Here is a 12,271-nt window from a genome sequence, read left to right as displayed (position 1 = left end):
GTATGGCCAGACTGCAGAGACCAAGGGTCCTCCTTCACCTTCGCATGAGCACTGGAAGGAGGCTAAGAAGTCAGAGGAACGGAAAACCTGAGACAAATCCTGGAGAGTTGAGTTCCTGGTCCCCACCCCAGTCTCAAGGACCCCACTCACATCTTTCAGAGTGATGATGTTGGGGTGCTGGCCGTACCGCAGAAGAATCTCAATCTCTTCTGAAGGATCCCGCTTGCTCTTGTCAATGACCTGAAGAAAGGGGCATGCACATGGCAGTGTCAGGGTGACAGGCTCCAGGGTCCTCCCCTCCTACGGAGCAGGCCTGGAGGTCTCAGCCACACACCTTTCGTCCATCTGCAGAGCTCAGGAACCACCCCTCCCCGCCAGATGGGGACCTGCCCCCAGCCCGGCAGCCTTGGCCGAGACATGTTCAGGAGGCCCACCTTGACAGCATACTCCATGTTGGTGGCCTTGTGGACACAGCGCTTGCACACAGAGTAGGAGCCCACACCGATTGTCTCCTTTACCACGTAGCCGTCACTAAAAACCACGTTCTTCCCATGGAGTTGCTGTAGGAGACCAAAAATTGTGGCTGACCCCTGGCTCCAGAGTGCTAGGGGTCATCCCCCAGCACCCAAGGTCTTGGCTCAGTAGAGATGGCACCAGGAAAGAGCCAGGAGGCTTGGGATGTAGTGCTGGCAATGTGACCGCAGGTGAGAGCCTACCCCTCTCTGGGCCTCAGTTTTCTTTTATTTTTTTGAGATGGAGTCTTGTTCCTTCGCCAGGCTGGAGTGCAGTGGCGCAATCTTGGCTCACTGCAACCTCTGACTCCTGGATTCAGGAGATTCCCCTGCCTCAGCCTCCTGAGTAGCTGGGACTACAGGCGTGCACCACCATACCCGGCTAATTTTTTTATTTTAGTAGAGATGGGGTTTCACCATGGCCAGGATGGTCGATGGTCTTGATTTCCTGACCTCATGATCCGCCCGCCTCTGCCTCCCAAGCTTCTGGGATTACAGGCTGAAGCCACCATGCCTGGCTGGTTTTCTATTCTATATGATGGGCATACTCGCTGGCTCCCAGCCTGCCTGGACTGCAGCCTGTGGTCAGAGGGCAGTGTAGGGAGGGGGCAAGAGGGTCACAACACACATGGAGAGGTCTTTAGTTCTGAAAAGCCTGAGCAGGCCTGGGAGGGATGTAGGAGCCCTGAGCTGAGTTCCAGCTCTGCTACTATGGCTTTGAGTGAGTTGCCCCCCTTTTCTGGGTGTCACAGCTCATCTCGAGGTTCTGGGACATTAGCCATAGCAATGCTCAATGGTGCTTAGTGTGTGCTGTGTGCCCGGCACTATTCTAAGCACTTTCATCAGGTGACTGCACGCCCTGTGGACAGCCCTGGTTTGGGCCTGCGGTCCTTGCATCCAGTCTGATTTAGTATTTGTCCTGGATAAAGAAAGATGTCCTAGTTTGGAAAATAAATGACATAGTCACTTTAACTTTATTTTTAAATTTTATTTATTTATTTTTTGAGACAGAGTCTTGCTCTGTCACCCAGGCTGGAGTACCATGGTGCATTCTTGGCTCACTGCAACCTCTGTCTCCTGGGTTCAAGCGATTCTCGTGTCTCAGCCTCCCAAGTAGATGACACTATAAGCATGCGCCAACATGCCCGGCTGATTTTTGTATTTTTAGTAGAGATAGGTTTCACAATGTTGACCAGACTGGTCTGTTTAAACTCCTGTCCTCAAGCAATCCACCGACCTTGGCCTCCCAAAGTGCTGGGATTACAGGTATGAGCCACCATGCCCAGCCCACCTTAACTTTACATGTATTAACTCTAATAATCCTCATAACAACTCTATGGAGGAAGCTTCTATCATTTTCCCCATTTACAGATGAGGAAACTGAGGCACCAGGAAGGGAAGTGTCTCATCCAAAATCCATTATCTAGCCAGATGCTCATGTCTGTAATCTCAGCACTTTGAAAGGCTGAGGTGGGCGGATCACTTGAGGTCTAGAGTTTGACACCAGCCTAGCCAACATGGTGAAACCTTGTCTGTACTAAAAACACCAAAAAACAAAATTAGCTGGGTGTGGTGGCGTACATCTGTAGTCCCAGCTACTCAGGAGGCTGAGGCAGGAGAATCACTTGAAGCTGAGGTGGAGGTTGCAGTGAGCTGAGTTTGTGCCACTGCACTCCAGCCTGGGCAACAGAGCAAGACTGTGTCTCTTAAAAAAACAAAAAAACCCAAAGTCCATTATCTTGTGAATCTGGAACCCACGCAATGAGCTCTGGAGTCTATATCCTTGCCTCTCAACCCAAAACTTTCATGAAGCAGTGAAAATGTACAAACAGGGAACAAGTGTGAAGGGACACAAGTCCTCTGCTACCCTCCTGCCAGAGACATGACGGTCACTCTGCACCACCACCCTGGGAACCCCCTGGCATATACCCAGACCCTGGCCTTGTGCTGGGAAATGTATACCCATATCATTATCCAATTATCAGGGCCACCATGTGAGGTGGGCCTTACTGTCCCTGTTTTATGTTGGATGCCCTACGGGTCCCACAGTGGCATGAGGGTATGAACCTGGTTCTGTGTAACTCAGAGCCTGTATTCTCAGCCATTCTGCTGTGGAGCTAGAAAAGGAGAATGGATCAGCAGCCCCTACCCCCCTCACCTGTACCACTGAGTGCAGGGGTGCCTGTGGGGCGCGAGGCTTGCCGTCATCCTCCATCAGGCCAGTGGCCACGAAGCTGAAGCCCCGGAACAGCTGATGGGCCCCAGCGCTAGGCGGGATGCCTGGGGAATCTGTAGGGACGGGAGGGGAATGCGAGCCTGAGGAGGTACCCTCCACCCTGAGCCAGCCCAGCAAAGGGGGAGCACAGGGCCTCCAGACCTGCCTCAGTAGCTGGCCATGGTGGGAGCCTGCAAGGGGCCCGTCCATCCCAGGCATTAGCCTAACTGCTCATATGTGTTTAGACCAGTCCAGTCCTGACCCATGAGGAACATAAAAGACCCCCACCTCCACCGGCTGACAGTTCACCCTTTCCTGGATATTCCTCCCCAGCTTCCCTGTCTTATGTCAGCCCCTTCAGGTCTACCTCTGCACAGCAGCTGGAGGGAAGGTTCCAAGCACAAACCTGCCCCGCTACCTGCACCTTTCAAAGGTTCCCCTCTGCTTTTGGGAGTAAGCCCAGCTCCTGAGTCTGGCAGTTGAGAGCCTTGTGATCCTCATCTCTCTCTCCACGCCACAGCTGAGCCACGTTGGACTTCCCAGATCCTTAAAGGGGTCTCTGAGCCCTTGCACGCACTGTTCCCTTTAACTAATCCGCTCCTTGCCTATCCTTCAAGACAGCTCACATGCTCCTCCTTTGAGAAGACTTGGCTGATGCTCCTCCGGCCCCTGACCCCCATGAAGCTGCACCTGTCACACTGCCCAGTGGACTATGTGAAGTGCTGAGCTCCCTGTCATCAGAGGTGTGCAAGCTGCAGTGAGAAAAGCACCCCCTCTCCTAAAACATGCCCTAATAGGAGGCCTCCCAAAACTAACACTCTACCCACCACCCACTGGCAATATCTGGCCAGAAAGTTACGATTTGCCAGGCTCCTTCCCAGAAGCTCCCTCACGGGCGTCTTGCAGCAACCCCAGGGAATGCATGGGTTTATGGCTGTGCCCTTGTTCCAGATAAGTACACTGAGGCCCAGCAGTCAGAGCAGCCGAAGCTGATTCCCATGCCTGTCCCTGACCTATGGGCACTGTCACCTCTGCTCAGCCAGACTGTTTTCACCACACAGTGTGGCTGAGTCAGATTCTTTATCCCTGACGTGATGGTAAGCCTGTGCGTTTGGTCTTCCCCGTGGGCTGGAAGGTACCCGGGGCAGAGGTCCTGACTTTTCTACTGTGGCCTTCACCACCCACACCCCCCAACTCCCACTCTCTCACCAGACACAAAGAGATCCACAGAGCCCCAGAGTGAGAGAGTCAGGCAGAGTGAGACAAGGACAAAGTCAGAGTCCCACGGAGCCAGAAACTCACCCGCCTGCCCGCCCACACACCTCCGCCCGTCACTGTCCCTGACTATCTCTGTCCCTCAAGCTGCCACCGACTCCCAGCTTCCCTCTTGTACCAGCTCAAGATAGACAAAACAATTAAGGGACGCACCCTTGGGTGTGCGGGACGTGAACTCAGTGTCAAAGTAGAAGGTGTCATCAGGCTGAGCCACTGCTGGCTTGAAAGGTGGTTTGATCTCACGACGGTACAGCTTCTGCACAGTGGGGTGGGCACTCTGGTCACCACAGCATCCCCAACAGCCCACCGGGAGTCCCAGGCAGGAGGAGGTGCTGGGCCTGGAACATAGGCCATGTTGCCCAGCAGACAAGGGCATGATTACTTGCCCTCAGGAGGCCAGCCTTGTCTTTAAGGGGATACTGGTACCCTCTGCTCCTGCGTCTGGGGCCCTCACTGGCAGAGGCTCCCCTCCCACCTCCCTTCCTGTGGCCAAGATGGCTGGTGGCCTGGCCAGAGCCTTGGTGTGGGTGGACACACTCACATTCCAGTCAATGGTGGAGTAGAAGACATGCCGCTTGATTTCCTCTGCCCCATCAGGGCCGGAGCCTGAAAGAGCCCAAATGAAGGGTCTGTCCCTGGATGGTGCAACTCCCAGACACCACCCTGCCCACCAAGCAGCCTCCCAGAGCTCTGGAACCAGCTGCTGGAGCAGAGGGGAAAATGGGCTAACCCTGCTCGAATCTGCCCAGCCATCACCCTAAGGCCTGGCACCCACTCAGCATCTTCAACTTTCTGGAGCTTCTGATGAAGAAGCCCCAATGTACTAATGGGAGAAGGAAGGCCCAGAGGTTTAGGCAACTTCTCCAAGGCCACACCGTCAGGACAGAAGCTGAGCTTGTTCTGAGACCTACAGAGAGCCCCACCTCATTCCAACACAGGCCCCATCTCTGTTCGTCTTATCCCATTGACCTTTTCAACCATGGGACAGGCTATCACTCCATTCGACCCCAGGGGCCTGGACTGGACCTTATATAGCTGGTCACGAACCAGATGAACCCAGGAGCCAGGGAAGCCAACACATACTGAACACCTACTACACGCCAGGCATGCTCACGCAACCTCATGTAATCAACAGAGCCCTGAAGCAAGCTTGGGATCATCATCTCCCCTTGAGACGAGGAACCTGGGGCGCAGAGAGGTGAAGTCACCTGCCTGGGGTCACTTAGTTCATAAATGGCCTCATTTGTTTAACAAATATTTATGGAGGGACTGCTTCGTGCCAGGCAGTGGGGACCTGACACAGAGGCGGGATTGGGACCTGTGCCTTCTGACTCCTGAGCTAATGCTCTTCCTCTTGTGCCAGCAGCCTTGGCGGAGAAGCTGTGTGGGGGCCTCTGTCCTTGTCCCCAGAGAGAGTAGGGATGACTCAGTTCCTGCCTTCCCCCTACACACAGGTCAACCCCCCGCTCCACAACACCACACATGGAGCCAGAAGGCAGGGTGGCCTGCGGCATTGTCTGCCCACACAAAGGACAACGGCCCCTTTCAGCCCAGATGTGGCCCCATGGCCTAGGCTGCAGCTGTACCCAGCTCCCCACCGCCACATCCCCTCCCCTGAGCTGGGACTACTTACCGAGCCGGTTGGCAGGATTCCGCTTGAACAGGGCCCGCAGGAGGCTCTGGGCTTCAGTGCTCAGAAACTGGGGCATGCCTAACTTCGCCCTGAAACAGCCCCCGGGACTCATCAGGGCTGAGCCCCGCCCCAGAGGCCCCATCTTCCCCCAGCCCTGTCCAGGCCCAGTTCCCAGCTCAGTCTAGACAAGCCATCCACTAATTTACTTCCCACAGAATTCAGGGAGCCCACCCACAGGCCCCCATGGAGGAAAGAGGGGCTCTGGAAGTTATAATCTTTTTTGTTTTTTGTTTTTGGAGATGGAGTCTCACTCTGTAGCCCAGGCTGGAGTACAAGCGGCGCAATCTTGGCTCACTGCAACCTCCACCTCCCGGGTCCCAGTTCAAGCAATTCTCCTGCCTCAGCCTCATGAGTAGCTGGGATTACAGGCATGTGCCACCTGTAATGCCCAGCTAATTTTTGTATTTTTAGTAGAGATGGGGTTTCACCATGTTGGCCAGGCTGGTCTTGAACCCCTAAACTTGTGATCCGCCCACCTCAGCCTCCCAAAGTGCTGGGATTACAGGCGTGAGCCACCGCGCCCGGCCTGGAAGGTGTAATGTTTAATCCAGAGGAGTGTCTCATTAGTGAGGGAATCTGAGGCAGGGACAGGGTAATATTCTGACCCCCACTGGGCCTGGGGCCTGGGGCTTGGGAGAGTTCATTGTTTTTTTTTTGAGATGGAGTTTCACTCGTTACCCAGGCTGGAGTGCAATGGCGCAATCTCGGCTCACCGCAACCTCCACCTCCTGGGTTCAGGCAATTCTCCTGCCTCAGCCTCCTGAGTAGCTGGGATTACAGGCACTCGCCACCATGCCCAGCTAATTTTTGTATTTTTAGTAGAGACGGGGTTTCACCATGTTGGCCAGGATAGTCTCGATCTCTTAACCTCGTGATCCACCCGCCTCGGCCTCCCAAAGTGCTGGGATTATAGGCATGAGCCACCGCGCCTGGCCCGGGAGAGTCCATTGTTATTAGGGCAGGGCTGGGGCTTACTTCAGAATCAATGTCATGGTCTCCTTCCGGTCCTTCCCCTGGAAGGGCAGGGAGCCCGTCAGCATCTCAAACTGCAGAGGACAAAAGTCTATTCAGGCGCTGATCCCTGACTCCCCCACACCTCCCACCTCCTCCCATCTAGGCCCCTCTGCCCTAGTCCCAGGGTCATCCAAGGCCACCTGGAGCAAGAATTATGTCTGTCCCTCTTGCCTTGAATACCAGACCACCAGGTAGGTACAGCAGTGGGGGCATGAGGCTGGAGAGAAGCCCAGAACTGACTTAGGCGTGTCCCAAATGGGGTCAAGCCTGGGATCCTTCCAAGGAAGAAAACTGCAGCTGTGTGTAGGGTGAGGCCAGCATGGCTGTGAGAGGAGACCGGGAGAGCCCTAGAGATGATCAACCCCCTCACTGTACAGACGGGGAGACTGAGGCCAGAGGCTTGGGTGGGATCCTTTATCCCTGTCTGGGCACTCACCATCAATACCCCATAGGACCACCAATCCGCACTGTGGGAGTGGCCCTGGCGGTTGACGACCTCAGGGGCCATGTACTCCACTGTCCCGCAGAAGGAGTAGGCCTTCTTCTCGTGGTCAATGGCCTCCTTGCTCAGGCCAAAGTCTACAGCAAGGAGGGCAGGAGGACACATCTCAGGATCCCTGCCTTCCTTGCTGCCACCCATTGCACACCCTACCCCTGTGCCCAGAGGCTGGAAGGCATAACCCCCATGACACTCAGGAGGAAGCTAAGGCCCTGAGAGGTCAGGTGACTTCCCCAGCGTTACACAATGAGGGGCTAAGATTCCAACCGAGGGTGTTCCAAGTCTGAGGCCTGGGTTTCTGACCACTTCCAAGTAACTGGCACAGCCTCTCGGGAAGAATGAGCCCCCAGCACTCAGCCGAGACCTATCAGGACCTTGTTCTGCCCTCCCCTGGGGCCCAAGAGGGCAGGCGCCCTCCACTCACCAGTGAGTTTGATGTGGCCCTCCTCATCCAGAAGGATGCTGTAATAGAGGAATGGGGGTCAGGGCCCCTCAGCTGTGGCCACCGAGTGGGTGGTGGTGTCACCACAGGGCTGTGGGAGCTGGGCTCAGCCCAGAGGAGGTGCTCCGCCCAGTTCTCGCTGATGACCGGGTGGGTGTTGCAGGGTGATGGCAGTGTCACGCGGGTATGTTGCCTATCGTTTTTGCTAATTCTTGAAACAACTGTGTGAGGTAGGTACTGTTAGGGCTCCATTTTGCGAATGAGGAAACTAAGGCTCAGGGCAGTTAAGTAGCTCTACAGTCATTGAGCTAGTAGGTCTAACTAGTAGGTGGAGACAGGATTTGAATACAGGGCTGCCTAACACTAAAGCCAGATCTTATTCCAACTCACCACCTGCCCCTGGCTCCTTAGTTATCATTTAACGGTAGATACATATATATATACACTTTTTTTTTTTTTGAGACAGAGTTTCACTCTTGTTGCCCAGGCTGGAGTGCAATGGCACGATCTCAGCTCACTACAACCTCCACCTCCCAGGTTCAAGCGATTCTCCTGCCTCAGCCTCCCGTGTAGCTGGGATTATAGGCACGTCTGGCTATTTTTATTATATGGCTATAGTATTATCACCATGCCTGGCTAATTTTATATTTTTAGGGTTTCTCCATGTTGGTCAGGCTGGTCTCAAACTCCTGACCTAAGCTGATCTGCCCGCCTCGGCCTCCTAAAATGCTGGGATTACAGGCATGAGCCACCGCACCTGGCCAAGGGTAGTTAGTTATTAGGGAAAATTCTAGAGGGCTATATCAAGGAAAGACCTTTAAAGGTAGTAGCATCTCAGATGTCACATTAGATTAGCAAAAAAGGTGGGGAACATACCTGCTCGGAATGTACCTGGCCCTTGGTAATGGTAGCATTAGTGACTGGGCAGCTGCCGCTACCACCCACCCCACTCACCCATTCCTCAGATTACCCAAGAGAGGGGGACGTTCCTGGAGAAAGCCATGCCCACCCACCTCAGGATGGCCCTGTTCTAGAAGAGGCCTCCCCTGGGGAGGCTGGGTGGGGCTGGATGCTTCACTCACTTCTCAGGCTTGAGGTCTCTGTAAATGATACCCAGGCTGTGCAGGTGGTCCAGGCCCAGAGCCAGCTCGGCCAGGTAAAACTTCACATCCTCTTCCGTGAACATCACCTGCAACAGACAGGAGGGGGCTTTAGCAGAGACCTCCTCTTCCTTAGGAGCTGGGGCACTGGGCAGTCAGCAGCTTCCTGGTCCTGAAGGGCCACCCTGGGAGGACCCAGGCCATTTAGCCTTCTTGTCATACAGAGGATTTGAAGTATGAAATGACTAAGATGCAAGTCACTCACTGTGGCATTGTTCAGAAACAAAAAGGGCTGGAAAGGCTGGAATAAGCTGTCTCCCCCGCATAATGGAGTTTCTCCATGTCCTGATATGGAGTGAGCTCCAAGATATACTATCTTGAAAAAAAGCAAGGTATAGAACAGTGTATACAGAATAGTACTTTTTACATAAGAAAGTGGGGGTAGGAATTCAGAACATATATCGGATTTGTTTGCAAAAGAAACATGGGAAGGTTAAACAAGAAACCAATAAAAGGTTCAGCACGGTGGCTCACGCCTGTAATCCCAGCACTTTGGGAGGCCAAGGCGGGTGGATCACCTGAGGTCAGGAGTTCAAGACCAGCCTGACCAACATGGAGAAACCCCGTCTATTAAAAAAAAAAAAAAAAAAGAAACCAATAAAAATGTTTACCCATGGATGAGGATAGAGGGGCCTGGGGTGGGAGGAAGACTTCTTCATATTTTTCTTTTGAATCATATAAATAGATTACCTATTCACACATTAAAATAACAATTTAAAAAATTTGTTAAAAGTTGGGTTCTCTTTAAAGTCTGAATTGTATGAATGGTCTCATTTTCTAGCTCAAATCCTTTTCTATTGGTTCAAAATCCTTTTGGATGACATGTGGGACATGACTGCTAAAGTCTCTGGCTCTCTGGGTGACTTTGGGCTTCTCCTAAATCTTCACAGCTCTGTCCAGAGCAGCCCTGGAAGAATGCAGGTGCTTAGGTGAGAGGAACCCTTAGTTCCCCGGAGTTTTGTTGGGAGAAACTCTCAGAGGCCCTGCCAGCGTATGGCCTCCATCCCAGGGTGAGTGTATTTTCTGGGCCAGGGGCTGCTAGGCAGGCCTGGGTGGTTCCAGGTTCAGGCCATATTGGACACATTCTGTACAGGGCCCTGGATGGGCCTTGTCATTCCCCAGCTCTATCCCGGGGCTCTTTGGCAGTAGATGTCAGCTCACCTCTTTTGAGAGCCGTGTGAAGAGGTCCCCACCACGCAAGAAGTCCAGAATGAGATAGAGCTTGCCCTCGGTCTGGAAGGCTGGGGAGAGGGAAAAAGGCAATGGTAGAGTCAGTGGGACCTTGTGACCTGCTCCTCCAGCCCCGGCTCCCTTGGCCTGCCAGGCAGGCGGTGGGACAGTGTACAGACCCACAGGCAAGGGTGAAGGATGGGTGAGGTGGGAGCTAGGTAGGGCCTGCAGCTTTACCATAGTGCAGCTTCACCACAAATGGGTGGTTTACATCAGCCAGGATGTCTCTCTCCATCTTGGTCCGAACGCGGTCACGTACTAGATAGACGAGAAAGGAAGTCACCAGGAGGCTAGACACTCAACACAGCCACTCCCAAGCCCCTGCTAAGGGCTCTCTTTTCCACTTGTTCCTCCACATCTGAGCTCCTAAGGCGTCTTCACTCAGGGCTTTGGGGACACTCAATCCTCAGGTTTCTTCCTTCCTTCCCAGGAGCCAGGAAGGCTCCTTGCCCCCATCACTCACAGCAGTGCCCACAGTTGGGGCCTTGGCACCTGGCCCATTACTCTGGTCCTTTCTCCTACCACTCCCCATCAAGGGCTGTTAATCAGCCAGTCTGAGCAACCTGCTCCCCTGGGTGCCCTGTTTTTCCAGATCCTCAGACTTTGCCTCTACACCTCCTCCTGGCATGTCTTCACCAGCCCCGCTCTCCATGTGGCATAAAAATTCCCAAATTCTAGTCTGGGGGCTGGTAAGAACAGCTACCTGGGGAGCTAGAGAGGCAGATTCCCTGGGCCTAAAATCCTGAACCATGCATAGGTTTGGGTCTGGGTGGGCACCCTTCATATCCGTTTTTTTTTTTTTAAAGAATAAAAGTTGTGTGGTCAGGCAAGGTGGCTCATGCCTGTAATCTGAACTTTGAGAGGCTGAGGTGGGCGGATCACATGAAGTCAGGAGTTCAAGACCAGCCTGGTCAACATTGTGAAACCATGTCTCTACTAAAAATAAAAAATTAGAGACAGGTGTGGTGGTACGTGCCTGTAGTCCTAGCTACTGGGGAGGCTGAGGCAGGAGAATCGCTTGGACCCGGGAGGTGGAGGTTGCAGTGAGCTGAGGTTGTGCTACTGCACTCCAGCCTTGGTGACAGTGAGACTTCGTCTCAAAAAAAAAAAAGTTGTTGGGCAGTTCTGACTCTCAGCAGGTTCTTTGACTCAGATCAGGCCTCACCTCCTCCAGGAAGCACTCCTTAATTTCCCAAGCTGAGTTAGGGTCTTCTGGTTTCTTACACTGTTTATGCTTCTCCTTTGGGGCACTTTTCTCTTTTTCAGTTGCCTTCTAAATTTATTGAAGCCCACCAAGCATCATGTTTTACTGATTTCACTAGTCTGATTAGAACACGCTTTTGGGCTGGGCGCATTGACTCATGCCTGTAATCCCAGCACTTTGGGAGGCTGAGGTGGGTGGATCACTTGAGGTCAGGAGTTTGAGACCAGCCTGGCCAATACGGTGAAACCTTCTCCCTATTAAAAATACAAAAATTAGCCAGGTGTGGTAGCGTGTGCCTATAATCCCAGCTACTCAGGTGGCTGAGGCAGGAGAATCGCTTGAACCTGGAGGGCGGAGGTTGCAGTGAGCCGAGATCGCACCACTGCACTCCAGCCTGGGCGATAGAGCAAGACTCCATCTTGGGGCAGGGGGAACAGGCTTTTAGACTTGGCTGCCTAGGTTCATTTTGGGCACTGTATTTCAAGTTTACCACAATGATGATACGTTGATTATCCTTTGACTGAGACTTCTCATGTGCCCTCTGACTTTTTTTTTTTTGAAACAAGGTCTCACTGTCACCCAGGCTGGAGTACAGTGGCACAATCTTGGCTCACTGCAACCTCTGCCTCCTGGGTTCAAGCGATTCTTGTGCCTCAGCCTCCAGAATATCTGGGACTACAGGCGCGAACCACCACACTGGCTAATATTTGTATTTGTAGTAGAGACAGGGTTTCACCATGTTGGCCAGGCTGGTCTTGAACTCCTGACCTCAAATTATCTGCCCACCTTGTCCTCCCAAAGTGCTGGGATTACAGTCATGAACTACTGCCCTGGCCTTGACTTTTATTAAAAAGAGATGTGGGAGGCTAGGGAGTGCTTACTAAGACCAGACAGAATTTCTGAGCAACTCACAGTACAAAACTCTTGTTTTGTTCCATGTACTGGATTAGCAGTTTCCTCCAGAGCCTCATAGTCCCAAAGATTCCACTAGTCCACCCATCTAGTATGAATTCTATTCATTAGTCAC

General features: G+C 53.1%; 1 protein-coding gene across 4 annotated transcripts in view; it reads right to left on the bottom strand.

Moving 5' to 3' along the window:
- The window catches only part of RPS6KA1 (ribosomal protein S6 kinase A1), a 46,891-nt gene that overhangs the window by 14,321 nt on the left and 20,299 nt on the right, over positions 1-12,271 (bottom strand). For all 4 annotated transcript variants that reach the window (XM_021668315.2, XM_064363517.1, XM_012440047.3 and 1 more), the window contains 12 exons: positions 10,218-10,298; positions 9,972-10,051; positions 8,733-8,839; positions 7,633-7,670; positions 7,146-7,288; positions 6,671-6,741; positions 5,636-5,724; positions 4,544-4,608; positions 4,156-4,258; positions 2,671-2,801; positions 435-560; positions 151-240 (listed from right to left, as the gene is read on the bottom strand). In XM_021668315.2, coding sequence (XP_021523990.1) covers positions 151-240; positions 435-560; positions 2,671-2,801; positions 4,156-4,258; positions 4,544-4,608; positions 5,636-5,724; positions 6,671-6,741; positions 7,146-7,288; positions 7,633-7,670; positions 8,733-8,839; positions 9,972-10,051; positions 10,218-10,298 — 1,124 coding nt within the window. The remainder of the gene's footprint in view (positions 1-150; positions 241-434; positions 561-2,670; positions 2,802-4,155; positions 4,259-4,543; positions 4,609-5,635; positions 5,725-6,670; positions 6,742-7,145; positions 7,289-7,632; positions 7,671-8,732; positions 8,840-9,971; positions 10,052-10,217; positions 10,299-12,271) is intronic.

The sequence above is a fragment of the Aotus nancymaae genome, unplaced genomic scaffold (genome assembly GCF_030222135.1).
Source record: "Aotus nancymaae isolate 86718 unplaced genomic scaffold, 86718_ANA_hifiasm-v0.15.2.pri h1tg000053l, whole genome shotgun sequence".
Classification (NCBI taxonomy): domain Eukaryota; kingdom Metazoa; phylum Chordata; class Mammalia; order Primates; family Aotidae; genus Aotus; species Aotus nancymaae.
This window is presented reverse-complemented; position numbering and strand designations above follow the sequence as displayed.